This window comes from Esox lucius, chromosome 19, assembly GCF_011004845.1.
Source record: "Esox lucius isolate fEsoLuc1 chromosome 19, fEsoLuc1.pri, whole genome shotgun sequence".
Classification (NCBI taxonomy): domain Eukaryota; kingdom Metazoa; phylum Chordata; class Actinopteri; order Esociformes; family Esocidae; genus Esox; species Esox lucius.
Window position 1 is genome coordinate 25,369,206 of NC_047587.1, and position 26,287 is coordinate 25,395,492.

The following is a 26,287-nucleotide window of genomic DNA, read 5'->3' on the forward strand; positions in this document are numbered from 1 at the left end:
TAAAAAACGTTTTCAATAGTCTATCGTGATATAAAAACAATGCAATCCACTGAACCATTTTTTATTTATTTATTCCAAAACAGTTAGGGTAAAAGAAACGAGTGTAAAATATACAACAAAATTCAAGCACATGGAACAAAACACGATGGAAATTACAAACGATCAAAAATGTGTCATAAACAATGAGTTACATTTTCTTCGCAAAACAGGAAAAAATATTATATATAAACTGTATAGCGTTTATGTGCAAACTTCCTATAAACATTCATGTCTGTGATTATTGTTGCTCAACCCTGATCAATATGAAACATAAGAAAAAGTATCGAAAAATGTCGAAACTATCCTGCTTTTACATTTCAGGCAACGAAATTGCTATTCCAGATGAACATTAAGTCAATTATGCAGTGAGTGAAGAGGGGGCTTTTCCAGAAATCCAGTACAAATATATGGTCAACTTATCTGGCCAGGACAGATACATTCTGTAATTCTCAACATCGTGGGGAAAAAAACTACGGGATCACACTGCATTGTGGCTTGGTATCATTGATGGCTTAAAACGTTGAATATAGTAGTTAGCCTTTTTACACATGGTCACCTCAGAGCATGCAGGCAAGCCTAACGTTTTGACTTAATCAGAAGCTAAATATGACCTTGCTCTATATTTTAACAGAAACTAAATAAGTGAAGTAAAAAAATTCCAGATTCACCCATCTGCAAAACTCAGATAGGTAAAATGACATGTGAAAAGTGATTATCACACCAACTACTGTCAAAACAAGAACATCTAGCGGGTAAAATAAGCAAGTCTCGGGATTAATATGCAGTGGACTGGTAAGCAACACCTCCAAACCACACTTACATAGCCCTAAATATTATTCTACTTTAAATCTAAGAAAAAAAACAATAAACCCATGACACCAGAATCGTAATAAATAACCATCCTTTCAATTTGCTGCCAAGAAATCCAAAGCAAAGTTTTAACCGTTCTTATAGGGTAGACAAGATGAGAATGTGTTTGAACATTTCCCAGTACTCCTACAGTAAAGTGAAACCACATAAACAGGCATTGAATAACAATCTAGTCAGTCGCTTTGACAAATAATGTTTGCATACCTAATGCACATAATCTCTTGCTGTGCTATATGAGCCCTTGTTTGCAAAATAACATGCAAAAGGTGTGTAAAACCCAGTCAACAACTCTCTAACGGTCAGGCAAAACGATTGGTTTAGTTGTTCCAAATGGTCCAACATGTCAAGGGGGAGTGCACATCCACATGAGTGAAGTCCAGTAGCTAAGGCACTTACCACAAAGGGTTTTGTTCAAACACAGGAAGACTATAGCAGATGGAAAACATACTCATCTTATAAATGTAACTACATTTGAACCCTGCAGGGTTCAGTCACCTGACCACAACTTAATTGTAGGAATTCTTTAGTAGACATTCATAACGCAACCCAACATAGGAGTTTCAGGGACTGTACCTAAATGAGACCATTTAAATGGTTCAGAAGACTTATAAGAATGATAACGTTCAAAACATTTAGCAAGGTTACAAATGTTTTTGTACTTCCCAACTATACTTTGCAAGTTGCCTAGAAGTAATCAAGCTAAACCATACAAACGTGACTGCATTCACACAAAGGACTGCCCTCTAGAGACCGGGAAAAGTACATCAGGTTTACAAACATTGCTTGGATTTCTCAGCTAAAGCAAAAAAAAAAAACTGAGCCAGTATCAGTAAGAAGCATACTTCATTAGAAGTGTTTTCACTTAAATATAACTACTTCAGTTAGTATTTGAGCAGGTATTTCAATCACACAAGTCTTACAAATTTAAGGATTGTTGGTTTAAAAATTAAAAAGCACAAAAAAAAAGGTTTATCAATGTCATGAATTTTGTCAAGGTGTCATCAAAACAGTTGACCATTACCATGTAAAGCACTACAAGTGGGTGGTCAATTTCAGTTTTCCACAAGCCTACTTCTGTCATCTTTAGTAACATGGTCAGTCAAATGTATCAGAAAGAGCAGAGAAAGGCTTAAATACAATACTAACGATGTAGATTCAAAGCCTACTGTACAAGTCCATCACACCAAGACAGCGTTCTGAACTATTACAAAGCACTGGATTTAACAGAATGGTTGAACAAACAGAAAACATATAGAACCAGTCCAAAGTTTAGACATCCATTCACTTGAACGTCTCCAAACTTTGACTGGTACTGTAACACCACATATGTACAGACTGTCAACGTTTAAAATAGATTTTGTTTTCTCTAACAGCCGCACGTTGCTATGACAAGGACAATGACAAAATAAGCTACTGCCAGGTTCATAGAACTTATGAGTTTCCAACTGAGAAAAATCCTTCAATCTACACCAAGTCCAAGAAGGAAAACACAGTTGACTCATGCAATTTTTCTGCATAAAAAAAAAAAAAAGAACAGAACACTAAAAACACAAAATGTTCAATTGCAATGTATCAGGGCATACAGGAAGTGCAGAGCCATTACACAACATGTTCACATCTCTTCAGCTAACAGCTCTGCTCCCCTCAGCATATCAATGAAACTCACTGCACCTTATTCTAATGATGTGGGAGCAGAGCAGGCAAGAGAAGGAGCGCCACGATATCACACCAGGTACAGAACTAATGATTGACCAGGCCCTGGAGCATCATCATCAGGCGCCGGGCTCTCTTGCTCAGAGTACTGTGTGGGTCCTGCTGCAGGAACTGGAACAGCTTCTGTCTGACCTGGGACAGCACTGCACTCATGTGGTCCCTCGTCACCGGATCCCCATGGTCCAGGTTCATCACAGCGTCCTCCAGGTAACTGACACGGACACAAGAGGTTACTGGGGGGTTTAGACTCAGACAGCACCGTTCTAGCCAATGGTTTTATTCACTTGCATGTCTCAGAAAACAAATATTTGAATGGCTTATTTAAAGCTTATTTTAAGTCCCTGATTTCTCAATTTCTCTGAGCTTTTAGATGATTAGTTATCAAATTTATTTAGAAAGTCTTTTACATTTGCTGCCACAAAGTGCAGTTGTCACAAAGTGCTTTTACAAAATAAATAGCTTTTAATAGTCATATAGCCATTAACCACAATATGTTTGGGACAAAATTAATAAGAAAGATGCTAACTAGATAAACAATGACATGTAACTGATGATTGGTCCAATAGGGTAAATGGCAACCCCAATACATAGGTCCATTCCTTTTTTAGTCACAAAGTTCCTTACAAAAAAAAATCTATTGATAGGCTGTTATTTATGGTGGAAATTATATAATAAGTTATAATGTACAGCCACATAACTATTTGTCAATCACTGGTCAAGCCTAGCAATGTGCTGGTCCCAAGACTTTGTAAATTTTTTAACACTAGTGTGGAATCTCAAATTGTCTTCGACTTGTACTGTTGAACCTAGCCTAATTCTAAACCTAACAATAAACAATTTTTGCATGATTTTACATTGGTAAATAATTGTTCTGACATTATAAGTGTAGTATTATGTGCATACATCTAAACCTCCCAAAATGTCACCAAATAGAAACACTAGAAATGATTAAAATATAGCTTTGAATTACACAGATTAAACACTGTCTACCAAAGATGTTTAATGTCAATCTTCTGACCGGCACACAGAGTAGCCAATCTATACCTTATCTGTTCTTCCTGTGACATCCAGACGTGTGCATAGACTACTGGACTAACTGACAGAGCTAGCTATATTAGATGAATAACCCCACACAAATTGCAGCTCAGAGGAAATAAAAAAAGGTCCGGAACATGGTTTCTCATTACATAAAATGTGCACAATTGCATGGCTAGAAGTAGCTCATGTATTGGGCAGGAGGAGGGCTTTTGGAAATTAAGTCTTCAATGAAGCTGTGCTCTGTTTTTCCTCTATGATTAGAGGCTGTGTCAAAGAAAAGCATGTGCCTTCAGCCTGTGCTCTTGATTCTATCTGGTGAATGGAAAAAGTATTTCATGTCATCCAGCAGCCAGCTATTCTGTCAAATCCTTGTGCAAGCAAACCGAGCCTGGTCTGGGAGAGGCGCGGCTGGCTAGTGGATCAAAGTTGTCACAAGTAATTTATGCTAAGAGGACAATGCACTATTGTTCCCTCATTTATTTATTTATTTATGGAGGCATTCTGTGCTCAGTCAATCATTGATATTGAGAAACATGTCCCCACCCCTCCTAAAACCCCTTTCTCTTTGAATCTACACTATTCCCTTAGATTATTTTGGCAATAAACTATCAAATGTCCCTGAAACGTGACATGTTGGACATGCCTGTAAAACAACATATTAAAACCCATAGGACTGTGTGTGAAGCCTGTTAGGGGTCCAGCTTTAGCAGCCACACAGAGGGTAAGAATCAGCCCCCAGGATGGCGTCGCTCTCATCAACAGTCGGCCATTATCAGGCCGCCAGGTTTTAGGGTGCAATTCAAATTGGATTGAAGCTGGTCAATTGAGTGTTTAAAAAGCAGTTAAGGGACTTGGCAGTGATTCTTCTGGACATGCTCAAATTCATAGGTCCCCCCGGTTCACATAACACACATTTGTTACAGAATCCAGATGGGTGAGAAGCATTACAGCTGCAGTTTGATACAGCTCTGCACACTAAACTGGACCACAGTCTGTCAGTACGTTCCTTATGGGAGGCTTGAAGAATATAAAAAAAAAACAGAAATGCCAAGCTTGCCCTGGTTGGTTTATTAGATCCAAAGTGTGTTTAAGAAGGAACACCAGTGTATTTTGAGTGCGTGCTTACGCTTTAACACACAGCGGTCTACGGAGAAGAGCGTGAAAGCTATGTGGTTTATGCCGTGTTCTGGCGGGCGCATACCTGATCTTGAGCTCCGTGCGAGTGGCCAGGTTAGTGGATAGCTGCTGGATGAGGGACAGCAGCACGGGCTGGATGAGGGGGCAGGGATGTTGGCCAAACACCTGCTGGGAGTCCATGGTCTCACACACGTAGAGAACCAGGTTGAGGTCAGAGGCAGACAGGGCCTGGGGGAGGAGGGTGGTGGGGGTGGGGGGGTAGATCAGACAGCACAGGTCCATTTAAAACAACGCCCTCTGACACCCACCGTGCAGTAAAGGCTGTGAGAGGAGGGGGATGGTCAACCTGTTGGAAGGCCTGGTTCAGCTGTCCCTGCTGCAGGAGCTGAAGGATGCTGGCCTGCTGGGCCTGGTAGTCCAGGTGTGCAGTGGGTACAGGGGTGCTGGCAGCAGAGCGCATGGCCTGCATGATGCTGGAGGTCACCGCCGCCTGCTGTTCCTTCATGGCCAAGCTCACCTCCCCCTTCACGATGCGCTGAACCTGAGTCAGGATGGAGTCCTGCAGGCTGGACACGGGACAGAACCAAAAGACTAAATACTACTGAAACATTTCAATTAGTGACAGTTAACATTTTTTAGAATTTCTTTTGTAAGATACAAGAGTTTCATACAATGCTCAGTCCATCTAAATAACTCAGGTGAATTTAGGCTGCATTATGTAGAACTTAACATCAGCTTTGTAATTTCAAAAAACATCCATAAAATATTGTCAGTAGTAGTGGAATGGTACTTTTTTACAATATGTATTCACCCAAAGTTTAGAGTACATACAAAGAGTGCATCCTAAAATGCAGACTTTTGATTGATCAGCAAAAGCTACTCCTTAATTTCCATCAATTTCTGCTCATGTAATAAAAAAAAGCAGCCAAGTGTAGAGAATCAATGTGCCATCTTGGCTTAAAAGCTACTGCCAAGAGCAATCAAATATCCACTGAATGTCCATTATGAAACTAAGTTTAGCTTTGAATGTGAACGGTTGCTCTTGCAAGTCACCTAGCTTCCATATGGAGCAAAAGTTGTACATATTGATCATTTACGTTTAAATTCATAAAATGAAACAAACGAATTACAAAGCAAACTTTTGAGTGTCTATCAAATGACTGAAAATAAACCCAGGGTTAAGGTTTGGTGTATCATTTCTGCTGAACCAATCCATTACACACCTACTGAAAACAACCATTCGGTCAAACTGATCAGTAAGGCATTGGTCAAATAAGTCTGATCAATGTGTGGTTTCGTAATCAATCGCTGAAACAAACACGGAGCTTTCTACTGAACGGCGTGGACTTACTTTCCCACCGTCATGTGGAGCTGGTGCTGGACCTCAGAGCGAACACTGGCTGTGACGGTGGCCGCCAGCTGATCTGTCGACTTCTGGAACGCGTCAATCATCTGCTGCAGCTGGGCTATCATAGGGTCCCGGGTATCCTGCTCATGCTGCTTCCTGTTCTTCACATGGGTCTCCAGTTGCTGGATATCTACAGAGGAAAATAAACAAAAAACCCTTAGTACGACAGAGAAAGCTCGCTCAGACATATGCAGAGGTGCTGTTAGCACAACACAACAATCAGCTGAATTAACAAACATAACGACTATTCACCAATGTACACAAAGCCCTCAGATCTTGGTGTGGATGGGCAGTGAAATCTTAGCCTCCACTCACAGGGTTATGCTTAGACTAGAAACACAGAGGGTTAACAGTAATGGGATTGCCTTACACTCATGGGTGCCCTGCTTGAAGCTGTCATTGATCTGCTGGAACATGGACTGGCAGCCTCTCTCAAACACAGGCAGCACTATGCTTTGGAATGCATCCTTGTAGGCAGCCTGAATTGGTCCCTGCATGGCCTCGGCAGCTGCACGGCCAATGGCATCTGTGGTGTTCTGTCAGGCATTGGATAAAGAGATGGGGAAATGTATTTGACTAATATAATAATATAATTCAGAACATATCACTGTTCTCATTTTACTCCGGGTCCTGTATACTTTGTTTCCCTTTAAACTAGTTACAAGCCACACACAATGTGCTTAGTGGGGATCCTGGAATGGACTACATGAACTGAGGTTTATGAAGACGTTACATTGATAGATGGATGGTTGACATGGTCTGCAGATATGTTCTTATCTAAAAGGTGGTCGATTCGGGTTATATTTCTGAAGTGTAAAAAGTTGTGGGTGTCCTCATCGGACTCGTATTGATTCAGGCTCCAGATAAAGATATTCAAAGACAGAAAATGTTTCTGACAGTAGGCCTTGCCCAAGGTGTGTTGGTTTGGGTGAAGTGCCAGATGGATGTTGAAAGCTGCTGATGTGTGTATGTGAGCCGTTTCATCAATCACGCATGGTTGCACAGTGGATTTTGTGTCGGCTACAACCTGTTGCAGAGATCTAAGAATTGTGACCAATTGACCAACACAAATCACAAAATATGTCAAAACTAGTGACACTATCCACAGATCCCCTCTCTTATTTGCAAATGGAAAAACCATCTCTTACTTAAAACATGCAAGTCAAAATGAAACATACTAGTGTTCAGGTTTAGCCCCAGTTAATACAAACCCAATTCCAAAAAAGTTAGGACACTGTACAAATTGTGAGTAAAAAAGGAATGGAATAATTTACAAATCTCAAACTTATTTAATTCACAATAGAATATAAATAACATATTGAATGTAGAAAGTGAGACATTTTGTAATGTCATGCCAAATATTGGCTCATTTTGGATTTCATGAGAGCTATACATTCCAAAAAAGTTGGGACAGGTAGCAATAAGAGGCCGGAAAAGTTAAATGTACAGATAAGGAAAAGTTGGAGGACCAATTTGCAACTTATTATGTCAATTGGCAACATGATTGGGTATAAAAAGAGCCTCTCAGAGTGGCAGTGTCTCTCAGAAGTCAAGATGGGCAGAGGATCACCAATTCCCCCAATGCTGCGGCGAAAAATAGTGGAGCAATATCAGAAAGGAGTTTCTCAGAGAAAAATTTCAAAGAGTTTGAAGTTATCATCTACAGTGCATAATATCATCCAAAGATTCAGAGAATCAGGAACAATCTCTGTGCGTAAGGGTCAAGGCCGGAAAACCATACTGGATGCCTGTGATATTCAGGCCCTCAGACGGCACTGCATCACATACAGGAATGATACTGTAATGGAAATCACACGGGCTCAGGAACACTTCCAGAAAACATTGTCGGTGAACACAATCCGTGCCATTCGCCGTTGCCGGCTAAAACTCTATAGGTAAAAAAAGAAGCCGTATCTAAACAGGATCCAGAGGCGCAGGCGTTTTCTCTGGGCCAAGGATCATTTAAAATGGACTGTGGCAAAGTGGCAAAGTGTCTGTGGTCAGACTAATCAAAATTTGAAGTTCATTTTGGAAAACTGGGACGCCATGTCATCCGGACTAAAGAGGACAAGGACAACCCAAGTTGTTATCAGCGCTCAGTTCAAGCCTGTATCTCTGATGGTATGGGGTTGCATGAGTGCGTGTGGCATGGGCAGCCTACACATCTGGAAAGGCACCATCAATGCTGACAGTTATATCCAAGTTCTAGAACAACATATCCTCCCATCCAGACGTCGCTCTTTCAGGGAAGACCTTGTATTTTCCAACATGACAATGCTAGACCACATCATCAATTACAATGTCATGGCTGCATAGAAGAAGGATCCGGGTACTGAAATGGCCAGCCTGCAGTCCAGATCTTTCACCCATAGAAAACATTTAGCGCATCATAAAGAGGAAGGTGCGACAAAGAAGACCTAAGACAGTTGAGCAACTAGAAGCCTGTATTAGACAAGAACGGGACAACATTCCTATTCATAAACTTGAGCAACTTGTCTCTTCAGTCCCCAGATGTTTGCAGTCTGTTATAAAAAGAAGAGGGGATGCCACACAGTGGTAAACATGGCCTTGTCCCAACTTTTTTGAGATGTGTTGATGCCATGAAATTTAAAATCAACTTATTTTTCCCTTAAAGTGATACATTTTCTCAGTTTAAACATTTGATATGTCATCTATGTTGTATTCTGAATAAAATATAGAAATTTGAAACTTCCACATCATTGCCTTCTGTTTTTATTCACAATTGTACAGTGTCCCAAAATTTGGAATCGGGTTTGTAAATGTCTGGTGTGGCAATTCTAAATGATAACATTCATAAGCTGTCTGGATAAACACATCCAGCTCCAGAAGAAACTACCACAAGTTTTAATTGAGCTTTTTCGACGTGAATGAAAGCCAACCAAATTAGCTTGCACGATTTTTGTCCTATACCCATGTTTTTAAACAATCCCGTTTTATTTCTTAATGATACAGAATAGCAGCAGATGTTACTAGACTATAAAAATAGTGTCGTTTATTTACACAGCAACTGACAGAGGTTAAAACCGTCCCTTATGCACAATGGTCCTCTGCAGCTGGTTCTTTCCCAGCCTGCCGGTCAGGGTGTAAGGCCAAGTGAATGGTAGCTGGTTCAACCTGATTCAATGTCCTATCGTTATCAATTCAATTAACATGTCTTTGTCCTGTCTCTTTTCCCAGCTTCCCTCTATGGAATAAGGCTTTATGCTAATATAGCCACTATTCTAATGTAGTCAAGTGGATGGGAAGGCCAGTTTCATTGACTGATCCTGCCAGATGAACATGGTCAAGGAATTACAACATCCATCAGATAATTTACTACCTTAACGTGGAAACTGACTCAATGGCGCAATCAACGCAGGATGAGATACAGTAATAGCAGATTAACAGAACAGCCCTCTAAACAATTCTGAAATAATACTCCCTTTGATATTCTATTCTAAAAACATTTCCCTGATATGACAGAAAAGTATTCAAAACTAAACATGAAATTAACTGCGGTTTCCCTGGTGAAGCCCCTTTCAGACCAGACGGGCCCATAAGGCAGTTACCCTTAGCTCCTGAAACGCTGCTCCAGAGAAGAAGATCCCAATGACGCCACTAACCTTTGACTTGACAACTTTGCTAACATTCTCCTTCAGGGCCGCCTCCACAGCCGTCAGCTTAGCAGCGATCGTGTTACTCATCTGGGCAGTAACAGGCTCAAGACTCTTAGTGATAGCTGTGAAGCAGTAAGTTCAAACAGTTACCTGTTAGCGTTTCTACACAGTAAAATATCATTTGATGGAAACTGAGAAATAAGTTAGACAGGAAAGGGAGGTATGCTGACTAGGAGGAACGGTCTTCTTCATCTCCTCTCGGAGAGTCTTGTCCAGCCGGGTACACAGGGTGTTGCTGAGAGTCTGAGCCAGCTGCTGGGAGAGATGCTCCTGGAGCTGCTGGTTACGACTGTGGTCTTCTGTTAGTATCCTCTCCATTCTCCTCTCTGATAACAACCAGAGTCAAGGAGCAGGCACACGGGCACAGAGCAGGCACACGGGCACAGAGCAGGCACACGGGCACAGAGCAGGCACACGGGCACAGAGCAGGCACACGGGCACAGAGCAGGCACACGGGCACAGAGCAGGCACACGGGCACAGAGTGTGCTGGGTTGATGAGGTGCTTCTGCAACAAAGCCACGGTCTTAAGCATATTATTAAAAAACAACTGCGTACATGGAACTCCATTTAAATTACAATACTTCATAACCCTACCCTATATAGGAGCAGGCTCATACCCAACAACATACCATACCAAACTATGGGTTCTAACTCATCCCGGGGTCAAGGATACGTTCGTGCTCCTGCTGGCTGACCATGACATGCTCCACACGGGCAAGGATAAAGCTCTGCACAGTGTCCATGTGGCCAGTCACCCTCTGCAGCAACTCCAGCTGACTCTGACGGAGTTCCTCCAGCCCCCTCTGCTGGTTACGCAACAGCATCAGCAGCTCTTCCTGGGCCTCGGGGTTCACCGGCTATAGGTCAACAGATAACAGAGGTATTTACAGGAGACCTTGGCATCGACGCAAACCAGTGAAAATGTATAATGGGCCTATATTGTAAACGGTGGGCACTCATCCTGATGTAAGTTTTACAATCAGAAGGCAGGACAAAAATAAACAGGATCCTCCGGGAGGAGAGACAACATACCTGATGATGGTGATGGTGGTGCTCAGGCTGCCGGGACTGAGAAACATCCCTAAAAAGGAAGAGGCCATTAGACATCACAGAATGTTCACCACGAGGGTTACCACAGAATGCTCACCACGAGGGTTACCACAGAATGTTCACCACGAGGGTTACCACAGAATGTTCACCACGAGGGTTACCACAGAATGTTCACCACGAGGGTTACCACAGAATGTTCACCACGAGGGTTACCACAGAATGTTCACCACGAGGGTTACCACAGACTTCAGAGACATCACTTACCCCTCATCTTTTTTACTCTTCCTTTTTAGTTTGGGGGAACCCCTGGGAGAAGACTTCCACTCTTTGACGGGCAGTCTGTGAGAAGAAGATCTGGTGCCACAGTTCCCAGAGGACGATGCTAGACTGGCCACCTCGTCGTCATGGTCACTGTATTACAGGAAAACAAAAAGATATTAAATGCCTACAGTAGATGTCAGGCAACAAACTTGGTTCACTCCACAGGTAACTAACAGATTATCACGCCACAGATGATATGCTAAATCAGAACAAAGAACCTGAATCAAGCACCAACTTAAAAAACAGGAAATACAGCAACTCGCCAAAGAAATGTGTTTTATGACAACGAGTCACAACGACGAGTTCAGAGATGTGTCTTACCTCTGTTCTGCACTGGCGTCCTGACTATCATTCTGGGTTAAGTGGTAGGTACGTCGATGGTATGGCGACGACATGTGTCGGTCCTTCATTTCGTCCCTCGAGCTGTGAGAAACAGAGAAACGCTATTTAAAAATAAAAAATAAAAGGAAAATAAAAGTGCCTGTCATTGCGAGTGCGCGCATGTGAGATGGAAAGAGACCGATTCCTACCAGTCACCCAGGCCATTGTCCCGCAGGCTGTTGCGTGTCTCCCGTGTGATGTCTGGAGCTGCAGGCCAGGGGTGGCTCACGTTGTTGTCTGAGGACCCAGCGGCGGCATTCTCCTGAGACAGGGCGTTCTCCAGTAACGAAGGGGTGTTGCTGAGCCTCTGCTCGGCCTCCACGGCTCCCGCTCCGGCACCCAGCTCCAGGGGCAGGTGGCCGTGGTCAGAGCTGTTCTGGTTCCGCGGAGAGAGGTGGTGAAGGGCTGAGGCTGCAGAGGCCATGCTGTCCGCGTGGAGGGCTGGGAGAGGGTCTCGGGGATCAGCTCCGGACACACCCCCCAGGCCTCGCTGCAGGGTCTCGGAGGCTATCTCCGGGATGTCTTGGGACATGGCCGTAGAGGCGGACGAGATGACATCCGGAGAGCGCGCCCGGGTAGGAGAGGCTTGCTGGATCAGTATGGGCTCAATGACCTGAGGGTCCAGTGAGAGGGGGGGGTTTGGAGAGGAAAGGACCTGTAGGGGGCGGAGGGGGTAGGTGAGGGGGAACATGAGCGTATGAGGAGTGGTTTCTTGTGGAATAGGGTACATCTTTATGAGGCAGCAGTGAGGGCCAAAATGGAACAAGGAGTAAGGAGGGTGTCACATACAATGGAGAGGGACGAGAGGTCTGGTAAGTTGACATTAACACACGCCACTCTGGCCCCTCAGACTCTACAACAGTGCGGCTCAACTCAATGTGTGAAATGATCAAGGACTGTCTGCGTTTCAACATGTCACACGCACGGGATTAAGCAGGTTCAAAGAGCACACCTTCCCAACAACTACACGGCAACCGTGCGTGCGGCCTACCGGCATGTTGTCGCCCAGCCCGGAGATGAGAATGGAGCTGGCTCTGGGACTGCTGGTGCTGGCACTAAGAGTCAGGCTGCTGTTGCTGCTGCTCTCCACAGACATCTTGGGGCTCTGGGTGGGCTCCTCGCCTCCCCTGCAGACAATGACATCGCTGGAGTCAGGGACATAAAGCCGCAAGTTCTTTCGCCTGCTCGTTCAACACCGTTCCACAGTATCGCCCTCATGTCCCCCCCCTCGGAGTTGACCTACCTGGCGCCACTTTCAGAGTTGCTGCTCATGGCTGTCACTATGGTCAGGCTGCTGGCGCTGCTGGCCGGGGAGGCTGGTACCTGGGGAGGGAGGGAGGGAGCGAAGGGGGAGGGTGAAGACCCAGCGGCCTGCATCATGATATTCACCACTGATTGGACCGAGCATGATAGTCAGTGGGTCGGACTGTAACTTACCGAAGCACTGGGGGTCATGAACGCGTCAGGGGTCATGAGCTTGGGCATGGCAGCCGCGCCGGAGGGCGTCAGGAAGTCGGCAGGAGCAGGGAGTGCGGAAATCTTGCAAAGATCGTTTTGGGAGCCACAGCCGGACTCCTTGTCAGAGCTCAAACCTTCCACGCTCATGTCCGTCAGGTTATCGGAAAAACCTAGAAACACAGAAGAATTGGAACACGTGACATTCTGAGATAATGCTTTGAAAAACTCTTCGCGAACGAGCCCAACGGTTTTGTTTCACAACGACTAGCGGTTTTCCTAACTCACCATAACCATCGTTTGAGTCAGAGTGAGGCAGGAACATGGAGGTACTCGTGCCGAAGTTTGGCTGAAACCAGATTTGCACGTCTTGAAGAGACCTGCGGGCAGAGCAGTAAACAATGACGCGGTTGTAAGACAAGGCACTAAATATTGATTACAGTATGTAGCTATACAATTTCAATGCAGAGCGTCCTTGAGTAAATATAATCGACCCTGAAAGACACTCACTTCGTGTGAACACAGTATAGCTTGATTTGGATCCCAGCTCTGGACTCCAATGGTCCCTGATTGCCTTCTGGAGATGGAAGAAAAACACAAAACATGAACCAAGACGTTCCCAATGATTATTCAGGGCCAGACTAGCCCATTGTTAAATCAACAGGCCTGCCAACCTTGAATTTAAATGAGTACTACTTTAGCCCAGTAGCTGCAGTCTCAAGGTTTTACAGAATATTTCAGCCTATAGGCTACAATTTTGGAAACAGATGCATCTGAATTTCATGAGGTCGTATACAATGAAATAACTGCAATAAGGAACCTAACATTTACTTACTATTCACCACCTCTTTAGGCCTTGGCCTAAGTAAAGGTGACTGTAAGGAACACCACAAATTTCATTTTTTACTGGTTTAAAAAGACAATACGGTGCAGTGAAAATATTGCCTGCTAAACTGAGTATACGTTCAGATGGATTGCCTGTTGCACAGTACTATCAGGGGACATTCACAGTATGTTGCAAAGGGTTTACCCAAATAATCAAGATGAAACAACAACACACTCGATTAGGAGCCTAAAGAGCCCTATTTGTTTCTTTCTTAAAATGTAACTAACCTCATAACTGATGACTTATGTAGTAAAATGCACAGCCCTGTCAAGTCCAAAAGTTTTCCATTATTTGTTTCAAATGTAATTTATACCAGGAATGGCATATAAATTGTCTAGGTTCATAGATGATCATTTTGTTTGCGGCCTTTCTAACAAGTTAACTGACATCCATAACTTCAGCCCCTTCTAAGTCCTCATTCCCAACAATATAACACCCAGTGCACACAGCCTTTACATGAATAAAACAGACACCGTGGCCTCGGCCAGTCCGGCGGTGTAAGACACAGCCTCCGGCACAAACACACTGCAGCGTGGACGGGCAAAAACAGCGCGAGACTGGCCGAAGCCAACCAATACCAGGCGCGGGTGCACATGAGGACATGGCAGCGGGGTTATTTCTAACAAGGCATTTTCGCCAGAGCCTTGCTTCATATCAACCATAGCCCGGCATCTGCATAGGCAAAGGGAGCCAACGCTAGTCAGAACGCTTCCAAGCCGGGAGGTCCAGGTGAGGCGGCGGCGACGGGAAACCTACCTGCAGTCATGCTCTCACTCTCCTCGTCTTGGGGGAGGACCTCGGTGTGGCGCAGGCGACTGTGGCTGACATCCTGAACACCAAAGCTGAGCACCGGGTGAGTGAGCAGGAACTCCGACACGGCAGTGAAGCCGGCCCGGCCCTTGTCCTGGTCTTGAGACAACTCCATCACATACAACACCTAGAGGGGGGACGGACCAAATCCAAAGGCTGTCACTCAAACCACTAACATCCAATGAGACGGGTGGAAGTCAGAGAGCGAGCAGGACAGAGGTTACCCGGACCTTCCTCTGTACGTCGCTGAGGATGAGGCACTCTGCAGACAAGTCCAGGCTGGCCTTCAAACTGGGCAGGACGGAGGAGTTGAACGGGTCGGGGGAAAACCTTGAGAAGGTGGTCACAAGCTCACGTTAAAACAGGTCCGGTAATAAAAAGGTATAAATGATAGACATTTGGAAGCATGGAAGGACAGCAACAAAATGGATAAGTGTGAGACCTGATGGTCTGAAGGCAGGTCCACGACACCGTGCACCACATCTTCAACTCCTGGTTCTGATTAGCTCCAGTAATCAGGAAGCGCCAGAAGGGAACCCTAGAAGGGTAAAATGATAGAGTAAAATTGAAAAGAAATCGCAACTTCTCAATGTTACTGAAGAGAAAGTGGCACTGACACCATGGGGCAATGCTGTTAAGATGGCACTACTTGCATTTACCCAGTTCTGTTTAACAAAGAGGATATTTTCACCTGAGAATGAACCCCTACTTGTCACATCCCCAAATCCTCCCAACACCTATTGAGGTAAAGAGTCCAGCACAGGTAGGAAACAGTTTGTACTTACTCTGGGTCCTGTTTCTTGTGGTTGTCACAGAACAGCAGGCAGGAGAGGGGGCCCCCGTTGTGAGGCTGCCACTCATGCAGACATCTGTGGAAGAAGCCGGGGAGAGGACTTCACAAAGGAAAGTCAAAGTAACCATGGAGATACAGATGGAAAGGAATTGCAAGAAACAGATGGAATTTTTAAGAACAGAATTTAACATAAAGAAACTAAGTAATACAGGGTAAAAGTCTACCTTGGCTGGTCCTGTCCTTCTATATAGATTTGCCAGAACTTTACATATCCGTCATGACTGGCTGTGGCCAGGACTGTCCCGTCTGGAGACAGTGCACCTTCACTGACACGCTGGAGGAAAACAGAAACATACCAAACTGAACATATAAAACACACAGCCTGTGTAAAAAAGGCAGACATACCACAGGACGAGATAAGCGCTTTCCTAACTGGAACCAAACAATGTGACAACTGAAACACACATGACCTACCTCTGTATGACCTTTAATGGTTATAACTCCCTCCTTGAGGTCAGTGGCATCTACTGGCCAGGTGCTGTTGTTGCTGCGAAGATTCTCCAGATCCCACACTTCAACCTGAGGAGAGGAGAGAGGGTGAGTGATTTCAGATAGGAACAAAAGAGCACCAAAGGGAGGAGCAGGTGGAATTGATTGTAAAACAGTCTGGAAAATAAAGTGGTCTAAGCAGGACATATTCACCCGGTCTTCATGCAACAAGGCCAGGTTCTGGCTGGCCTCCTCAGGGTTCTCATCATTGTCATCTTGGATGAAGGGACACCAGATCAGTCTCCGATTGGAGTTCAGAGGCGTATCTTCAGGCCTCCGGATATGGATGACCACTTGATCACTGAGGGGCATGGGAGTTAAGGAAGCGGAAACAGGTCCAAGCTCCATTATTTTGTTCGGAAGTGGGGGTGGTCCGGCTAATGGATAACGTGGCGCATATTCCTACCATTTCTACAGTTCATACTGCCTACAACGAATGGGAATTTTCTGGATAGTGAACCGTAAAAGGAGATGTATGGCAACACAACGTTCCCACGGAGAAAGCATTGGAAATCAGGGATATCGATTAAACTCATGCCTCGATCTCACGTTTGCATAACAATACATTAAAAAATCTAAAAACGAATTCTGACAATCTGACAGCTCAAAACCGGTTACATAAGTATTGTGACATGAAGGAGTAAGGGAGGGAGGGACGGAGGTGTAGTTCTTAGGAAAGGCAAAGAGGAAAAAGGTAGAACAAAGAGGATACTGGATTTTGCTGCTGTGGCAGGTGAGCCTCCAGATGACCAGGTTGCCAGCCTCGTCGACACATCCCAGATGTGTGGAGTCCAGATGTGCGAAGGCCAGGTCTGTGACGGCACCAGTGAAGCCCTTCAACAGGGTGCGCTCTGCCGAGCCCAGGCTTAACACACGGATCATCGCTTGGTTGTTTGCTCCTGCACACAATAAAAAAAAAAAGATTTTAAAGCCATCTTTCGTGACAATAAATATTAATCTGGATCTCTTGGTTTCACATGAAGAGCAGAGTTCAATACACAATGGGTCCAAGGCATAGTGCAGTACTTGGGAAAAGCAAATCATTATTTCTTGTGTTTTATGGTTACATTTAAAATTCTCTCACCACTATTAATTAATATGATCTAGAACTGTTAAACTGTAAGTCGCTAGCTGATAGTACTAAATCCTCCTTGCTCATTTTCAAGAGGCAAATGTAAGCGTCAGTCTTATGGTCGCCAAAAACAAAGAATAATGCAGAACACAAGAATTCTGTGGTTATTTCAGGAACACCGCTCAACTGATCATTGTACCTAGGTGTAGATATAGATTTTCTTTGGAGATCCTTGTGTCTGGCAACATTTGGAACAATAAACAGCTGTTAGCCAGGCTTTGTTTGACTTGACTTTTTGGCCCTGGCGGAGACATGGATCACCTAAAAACATTCTGCTACTCCAGCTGCCCTCTGTTCGTCAAGTTTTGTTCTAGTCAGAAAACGTCTGGTACTGGTGGTGGTAGCCTAGCTAGTAATATCACCAAAGTAGAGACGTTTTCCCTTCTCACCCCTCTGACTGTCCCCTCATGAGTTCCAAGATATCAATGGCATTTGCCCATTTAAGCTCAATATGAACCTAATCTATCATCTTGATTCCACACTCACCTCGGATGGCATATGCCAGGTATGAGTTAGAGACTGCAATCAGGTTGCCGTAGTAATATTTGTGCTCCCAGTCATACTTGGCGACAGGCTGGATTTTTACCTGCAATGCAATATAAGAGTCTAAATGAGAATCTGCATACAAGAGACATACCAACATTGAATGAAGAAGACTGTACTGGACAGGATGAGGACCCACATCCAATGAATGGCAGTGAACTAAGACAGCTTAGTAAAGAATTGCTATGCGATCACAGCAAGACAGCTGGAGAAAGTGTGCAACAGATCCATATGCAATAGCGTGTTAAAAGCATTATGGTCACAATATATTTTACATAATACATCAGGCCACCAATTTGCAACGAGTTGGAAGATTTTGTTGAAAATATTGTTTGAAAGCTGAAGGTTTTCTTCATACAGCGCATTCAGAAAGTATTCAGACTACTTCATCTGAGCACAAATAAAAAGTCTGAATACTTACCAAAGTGATATTTTTGCTTTTTCATTTGCATAAATCACAAAATGTTTGCTTTTGCATTGCTTTTTGTTTATATTGATGTGAATTTGTTTATAGTATAAGGCTGTAACAAAGTGAAAAACATTAAGGTGTCTGAATACTTCGAAAATGCAAAGCACATATGTCAAATCAAATTTAATTTATAAAGCCTTTTTTATACAAGCGGTTGTCAGAAAGTGCATATACAGACATTCAGTCCAGAAATCCCAAAGAAGCAACAGCAACAATTGATTTAGATGATATTGATTAGCCACATCCATAAAGCTATTCCCTTTCATTCCACGTGTACAGGAAATCATCAACGCATGTTTGCTTTGACTTTCAGATAAAAGCCAACAATGAGACCTTCACATTCTCTAGTAGAATTTAAACCAACACACTCCCAACATACTCTTGACATACACAGACTTTAATTGACAAATAAGCGACAACAGTTTAATGAGCCGCCAAGGTAAAATGGAGCCTCTAAACTAAAGGTTGTTTTCCAATAAGAGAAGGCGCTGAGCAGTGGGGAGGATGAAGGACCGCAGGTTGAGTGGGAGGCCGCACAAAAGTTCAGCTAAACATTATACAAATGCAAATCAGAAATCATGCCGTTAGTAATCAATAGAAGCTTGGCATAGCTTTTGAAACTCCTAAAAGAAAATGTTCCAACCAAGCACTACCAAACTGGCCCCCTAGCTTGTCTGCACTCAAATGAGGGCATCCGAGCATAGCCAGACAAATAGAGTTTGTATAGTTTACAGTGCATTTTAAGTCTTACCTTGTTGCTGCCACGGGCCTTGCTGTCAATGCTTGAGTCTCGACTTGCCACTATTTCAACATTGTTTGATGTGATGGGAATGCAAGTGGAGCCATCATCCCCAGAGAGACAGCTGATAAAGAAACCAAACACAATGTTTGAAACCTGGGTACTTGTTCCATAAATCTGGGTACTAGTTCCATAAAGACCTCTGTAGGGAATTATTTAATATTCAACCAAAGCAAATGTTTTTCACAGAATACAAAATTCACGCAATCTCAGAAAAAATTACTACTTACATTATCTGACACTCTTGGGAGTTGATGTTCTCTGAATTAGGGCCTGTGGATTCAGCCATGGCTGACCTGTCGCCAGCACCCAAAATGTCTGCTCCCAGAAGTCCATTAAATTCACCATTGTAAGAGGTTTTTCTTTGGTTCTCACATGGAGAAGAGTCTGCAGAAACACCGGTAATAAAAAGTTAGAGTTCCCATAACTCTGTGTTTTGCTAACTAGTGGATAAAATAGAAAAGTTTTACCAGCTAACTTGTTTTTATCAGTGAAAATGTTTTAAAAAGAAAATGAGGACAACGGTCAGAGAGAATGCATTAGGACAGGGATTTTAAGGAGCTCCAATGTCCCTCCAACGTATCTAAGCAAGCAGGTAGGGTACAGAGAATGTGCTCACTTCCAGGGTATCTGTCACATTTACCATAGACTTGGTCTGTCATAAAGACACAATTCTTTGCATAACATTTCAAAATGGCCAGAGGCTGGAAATAAGGTAGACTACAATTGGCTTGTTGTTTTGCGCAGCGTATTATGGGATTACGAGTTGTGTTATTACCAACAGTGAAAAAGAATTGATTAACTACAGCCACAAGATTCTCGGGTAGAAGCACGCGCACGCACGCACACACACACGCACCTTGTTGCATATGGGGAAGTTGCTACACGGTACAGCCCTGGACTAGGGTACAAGGACACACAGATGTCCTGTACTCCCCAAGGACACACAGAGATTTCCAATACTGCCCAAGGACACACAGAGATTTCCAATACTGCCCAAGGACAGGTCAACACCCACACAGATGTCCAGTACTGCCCAAGGACAGGTCAACACCCACACAGATGTCCAGTACTGCCCAAGGACAGGTCAACATCCACACAGATGTCCAGTACTGCCCAAGGACAGGTCAACATCCACACAGATGTCCAGTACTGCCCAAGGACAGGTCAACATCCACACAGATGTCCTGTACTCCCCAAGGACAGGTCAACATCCACACAGATGTCCTGTACTCCCCAAGGACAGGTCAACATCCACACAGATGTCCTGTACTCACCAAGGACACACAGGTGTCCTGTATTCAACAAGGACACATACAGCCATGTGAAAAAATTAGGACACCCTATGAAAACATGTTTAACATATTTAGACATATGGATATTTAATATACATTTTAACAATAGAGATATTCAAGTAATAACTAAACAAGTAAAATGGAAGAAAACACTTAAAAACGTTGTAAAATGTAATAAAATAAACATGCAATTTCTGTTGAGGAATAAATTAGGACACCCCCACATTGGGTCCCACTTAAAATGGCTAAAAGCACACACAAGTGTATCACATCAGGTGCACATGATTAGAACATTGTTACGCAGCATATTTAAACCTCAGACATTGTTTGGTGCTCCTGACTGTTGACGTGAAAGTGATCACCATGGTGAGATCGAAAGACCTGTCTGAGGCCTTCAGAAAGAAGATTGTTGCAGCTTATGAGTCTGGTAAGGGATTTAAAAAGATCTCAAAAGAGTTTGAAATCAGCCATTCCACTGTCGGGAAAATAGTGTACAAGTGGAGGACATTCAAAACAACTGCCAACATGCCCAGGTCCGGCAGTCCAAGCAAGTTCACTCCGATAGCAGACTGCAAGATGCTAAAAGAAGTCTCCAAAAAACCTAAAATGTCATCACGGGACCTACAGCAGGCTCTGGCGAATGTTGATGTGAAAGTGCATGCCTCTACAATCATAGAGACTACACAAGTTTAATCTTCACGGGAGGTGTGAAAGGAGGAAACCTTTACTCTCCAAGAGAAACACTAAGGCCAGACTGAAGTTTGCCAGAGAGAACGTAGACAAAGAACAGGACTTCTGGAATAATGTTCTTTGGACAGATGAGTCTAAAATTGAATTATATGGACACCAGAACAGAGGACATGTTTGGCTCACACCAAATACAGCGTTCAAGGAAAAGAACCTCATACCAACTGTGAAGCATGGAGGTGGAATTGTCATGGTTTGGGGATGCTTTGCTGCAGCAGGACCTGGCCAGCTCACCATCATAGAATCCATCATGAATTCTACAGTGTATCAGAGGGTGCTTGAGCAACATGTGAGAACATCTGTAAGAAAATTAAAGCTGAAGCGGAACTGGACCCTGCAACATGACAATTACCCTAAACATACCAGTAAATCCACCAAGGACTATCGACTAGGTTTATTATTTAACTAAAAATTTTCAGGCAGTTCAAGCATGATTACTTTTGTATGTTATAGAGCATTGTTGGTTTAGAGCATTTTATACCAAGTCCTTCAAAATAAGCAGGGCTCTAAAGAATTGGTTTAATTTGCTGCAATCATTCCCCTTTTAAATTCAGTAGCAGTGGCCCTTCGCAGCTAAATAACAGATAAATAAATTTAGATTATATAGCGGAGATGTGCTTTAAGGATCAAACAATAACCAACTGCTGAAGACATGCGCGCAAATGAGTCACAAGATCCCTGTGTGACTTGCTCATCGTCATCTCTCATGTCTCAAACTTTTGCATGCTCCCTAGCAGGTTAACAGGACTAATCAGTCAAATATATTACAATAACATATTAGCGCAAAAATATGACACTGGAGGAGCAGCTACTCAATGAGCAACAGTTGTCAAAAGATTGTCAGTGATGGTAGGATGCATACATGTCTAATGAAGGTGTAACGGCGTGCATAACCCACCGTACCAAGTACTACAGTCTGAGGGCAGCGGTTTGGTACAGAGTTCTGTACAAAACGCATAGTCAACAGTTACTGAATGTCAGTTATTAGTTGAATAGGCAAAATATGCAACACTGATCCAGGAATAACATATAGCCTAATGAGAGCACAATCTAAAATAAAACTAAGAGCAATAAACATGGCACAAACATTGCTTTACAAACAGTGTGGGTACAACCTGTTAGCTAAGGTATGCAGGAGAGACATTCGTAACGTGGCTCGAGCACCTTAGAAGTCCGGTGCTGAAACTGCTCTTAACAGAGTGCAGGAGCATATCCGCGAAAAAACACAAACGCACCCTCTGCCCTTGTATTTTCTTCAGCCCGATTACACTGATGCCACGGACAGCTTTAAGCATTCTGGAGAAATTTTTGACACAGTAAAAAAAAGCTGAATGATTAGTGACCATACTCGATCAAACTCTGGATGGCATTGATTATTGTTCATTGAATGCTTTGTATGACTGCAATTTCCTTTTCCCATTACATTACTCTTTATTTGTAACACATAAGCAAATTCTGGATTTCATTATTTAATTTAATTTCTTGTAACAAAATGTGATTTGGAGCGACACAAGTAAAAAAGCATAATGAATGAAGTATTTTTCAGTTTCAGAGTTGTTTAGTTGTTCATGGTTCCAAACATATGCAATTGTCTTAACCCATCTAGTGACTAAATGACAGCATTGGTCTCAAATATCATGCTAGCAAGTCATGTGTGTTACATGAAAAGTTACAGGAGCCGAGTGGGAAGAAATTAACAAAACCTAGAAAAGGCGACACCCAGCTTCTCCCACCACAACTCTTACAACAAAAAATGTGATATTGCTATATGAATGCCAAGGTCAATACACCAGTGTTATCAGAATGCAAGAGGATTTATTTTCTATGTTTACTGCATTAACAAGACCTACAAGTGACCTACAAGTGACTTCACAAGAACCAATACAACTAATACAACTCAAAAGCAGGATGTCTTCTTCGTTGATTATATAACTGACAGAAGCAGTAGGGTGGATTCTAGTCCAGAAACATCTTGGCTGCTCAAAACATTTCAAGCCTTTTTTGTTTCAGTCTTGATAATTATGGCTTACAGCCCATGGAAATTAAAAATTCAGTATCTCAAAATATTACAATAAAAAATATACAATACAGAAATTTTTACATAAGAGCTCTAATCAGCTAGTTAACTCCCTGAGCCTTCAATCTCTCAGTCTGGTTCAGGACACACAACCACAATCATGAGGAAGACTGCTGACTTGACAGTTGTCCAGAAGACACTCACTGACACCCTCCACAAAGAGGGTAAGCCACAAAAGGTAATTGCTGAAAGGGCTGGCTGTTCGCAGAGTGCTGTATCAAATCATACTCATGGAAAGTTGACTGGAAGGGAAAAGTGTGGTAGGAAAATTGCACAAGAAACAGGGATGACCACAGCCTTGAGAGGATCGTCAAACAAAGCCAATTCAAAAACTTGGAGGAGCTTCACAAGGAATGGACTGAGGCTGGAGCCAGTGCATCAAGAGCCAGCACGCACAGACATGTCCAGGAAATGGGCTACAAGTGTCACATTCCTAGTGACAAGCCACTCCTGAACCAGAGACAACATCAGAGGCATCTTTTCTGGGCGAAGGACAGAAATAACTGGACCGTTGCTCAGTGGTCCAAAGTCCTCTCTTCAGATGAAAGTACATTTTGCATTTCATTTGGAAATCAAGATCCCAGGGTCTGGAGGAAGAGTGGAGAGGCACAGAACCCAAATTGCTTGAAGTCCAGTGTGAAGTGTCATTTGCTGGTGCACTGTGTTTGATCAAGTCCAGAATCAATGCAACTGTCTACCAGGGGATTTTAGAGCATGCTTCCATCTGCTGACAAGCTTTATGGAGATGCTGATTTCCTTTTCAAGCAGGACTTGGCACCTGCCCACAAAACAACTGGTAACTGGTTTGCTGCCCATTATATTACTGTGCTTGCTTGAGCAGCCGACGCACCTGACCTGAACCCGTTAGAGAATATAAGGGGTATTGCCAAGAGGAAAATGAGATCCACCAACATAGAGGAGTTGAAGGTCGCTATAAAAGCAACCTGGATTCCATAACACCTCAGCAGTTATTTAGCTGATTAGTGCTCTTCTCAGGTAGACATTTCTGTATTATATGAATTTTTTTTTATTCATGGGCTGTAAACCGTAATACTCAAGAATGAAACATTTTTTATTTTAAATGTTTCACTTTATGTGTAATAAATCTAGAATATGAAGGTGTCACTTTGATTTGAATTACGGGGGGTGGGGGTGAACTTCTCCACGATATTAAAATTTTGAGATGCACCTGTATATTGTATACTGTGTATTAAACATGGATGTGTGGTTTTTGGTTTAATTACAATAACCATTTAAACGTAATAGAAAATTAAGAGCTTACTGTAGACCTTGTACTGTAACAAGAACCATCTAGCAAATAGCTAGCTTGACCAAGAAGTAAACGATCAAAGCTGATGCTGCTAACATCACAACCGAACGTTAGCGTTGGTTACTTTCAGCTAGCTACCTAGCTAGTTAACTTTAGCCAAATTAGTCGTGATAACTTTCTACCTCAATAACACATTTAAACCTTTATAACTGCACCAAATTACGTTATGTTCGGTCTCTACTGTAATTAGTAATTGGTCGAAAGTAAGTTAAAGTACCTGGCAGGAACATGAGAAAAACTGTATTTTTTCATTCAAACTAAAGCTAGGAAACATTAGCTTCATAGCTACCTACATACGCTAGTTAACATGTTTTCTTCGCAAGTCATCAACGTTAGCTAGCGAACGAGATACAAAATAGATTTAACAAGCAGTTAGACGCGTTTGACAAATACCATTGGTTTGTTACCACGAAAGCTAACGTTGGCTGGCTGTAACTTTATTACAAAGCGCTAAGTAGCCTAGTTAAGGTTAGATACATATCTAATGTCGATAGTAGAAATTGCTTGCATTGATTGGGCCTAGAATCGTTTGTCCACCTTTTTCACAATCCCGGTAAACTTACCGACGTTGTTCGCGGGTCGATCCAGCTTTAATATATCACGAAGATGCTGGGTTGCACCCTCTATATCTATGTTTGAATTTGAAGCCATAGATAAGGGATGGGGGGAAACTGTCGTCAGGGGGGAACAAAATAATGTATATTATCGTGCTAGCTAGCTAGCTATCCTGTCAATTTAGTTCAACGATATTAAAAAAAACACTACGCCAAGAGTAAGGACTTCCGGGTCACAGAATTTTTTATTTTTTTTGTATTCCTTCAGAACAAAAGTTCCGTAAAAGATGTCAATCCGAAGCGGGCAAATCTGCGATATATTTTTAAACTGTTGGGAGAAAACTCATCAGACCTGACCTGGTTTTTCAGAAAATGTAATTGTACATTTTCTGAAAATGTGCTCTAAGGCATGACAGATGACAAAAAGTTTTTCCTATTCTAGTTACAGTAGAATGACTACCCATCTGACCTTAACTTTGACTCACTTAGCCAATAGACAATTACTAATTATGCCAAGTTCACAAAGCCCATGATAACGCAAGGCCTGAAGCAGCTGCCTCTTCCTTATGTCATATGCGTCCCAGCTTGCATCTCAATACTTCTGACAGATTCTTTTATCAATAGAGGCGTGAGACAGGGTTGTCAGATCTCGCCATTTCTATTTTTAATAGTTCAACAGAACATGTTTTTTTATAGAGAAATTAAGATCTTAGCTGATGATGCTACCTTGTTTCTCAAACATTAAAGAAATTCCACAAATAAAATTTTTACAAGGCACACCTGTTAAATGAAATTAATTCTACATGACTACCTCATAAAGCAGGTTAAGAGTCTGCCAAGAGTGGGCAAAGCTGTCAAGGCAAAGGGTGGCTATGTTATAAATATTTATCTATAATATATATATTTTATTCCAAAGCAACATGTAGCCTTATTAAGGTTAGATATCTAATGTTGTTTAAAATTGCTTGCATTGAATTGGGCATAGAACATTTTGAAGAAATGTATTTTGATTTGTTCAACACCTTTTTGGTTACTACATGACTCCAAATGTTATTTCAGTTTCGTTGTCTTCACTATTATTCTACAATGCAGAAAAATAAATACACTTGAAGGAGTAGGAGTCCAGATTTTTCACTTACATTTATACTATTTACAAAGACAACTTTCAAGGGGTGTCCTTTTTCACATGGCTGTAACTAAGACAAAATAACTG

The 26,287-nt window shown here is 42.7% G+C and overlaps 1 protein-coding gene across 4 annotated transcripts; it reads right to left on the reverse strand.

Annotated features, from left to right (window-relative positions):
* Positions 1 to 63: 63 nt before the first annotated feature.
* edc4 (enhancer of mRNA decapping 4) lies at positions 64 to 25,285 on the reverse strand. 4 transcript variants are annotated; one of them, XM_010883885.3, is made up of 29 exons: positions 25,084 to 25,285; positions 19,302 to 19,458; positions 19,024 to 19,135; positions 17,747 to 17,846; positions 16,841 to 17,027; positions 16,282 to 16,429; positions 16,054 to 16,158; positions 15,804 to 15,913; positions 15,572 to 15,655; positions 15,229 to 15,324; positions 15,017 to 15,116; positions 14,733 to 14,913; positions 13,601 to 13,667; positions 13,379 to 13,470; positions 13,073 to 13,263; positions 12,879 to 12,958; positions 12,627 to 12,762; positions 11,785 to 12,290; positions 11,576 to 11,677; positions 11,198 to 11,344; positions 10,916 to 10,964; positions 10,557 to 10,740; positions 10,053 to 10,208; positions 9,829 to 9,944; positions 6,576 to 6,741; positions 6,149 to 6,335; positions 5,144 to 5,363; positions 4,862 to 5,025; positions 64 to 2,833 (listed from the first exon to the last, which is right to left on the reverse strand). In XM_010883885.3, exons 1-29 carry the CDS (start codon positions 25,169 to 25,171, stop codon positions 2,650 to 2,652), a joined length of 4,215 nt encoding a protein of 1,404 aa, XP_010882187.2. In that variant the 5' UTR covers positions 25,172 to 25,285; the 3' UTR covers positions 64 to 2,649. The 4 variants fall into 4 exon arrangements, with proteins under 4 accessions (XP_010882187.2, XP_019912372.2, XP_019912371.2 ...); XM_020056813.2 differs by having other exon boundaries at positions 12,627 to 12,780; XM_020056812.2 differs by having other exon boundaries at positions 15,572 to 15,679.
* Between the last annotated feature and the right edge of the window lie 1,002 nt (positions 25,286 to 26,287).

What these genes read in the sequence shown, in the direction of transcription:
- edc4 (XM_010883884.3), bottom strand. Translation starts at nt 25,171, where the DNA reads ATGGCTTCAAATTCAAACATAGATATAGAGGGTGCAACCCAGCATCTT. An exon ending in TCCCAAGAGTGTCAGATAAT is followed by an intron (nt 19,136 to 19,301) that starts GTAAGTAGTAAT and finishes TTTCTTTATCAG; the next exon opens with CTGTCTCTCTGGGGATGATG. An exon ending in CGCACGGAGCTCAAGATCAG is followed by an intron (nt 2,834 to 4,861) that starts GTATGCGCCCGC and finishes TGTCCGTGTCAG; the next exon opens with TTACCTGGAGGACGCTGTGA.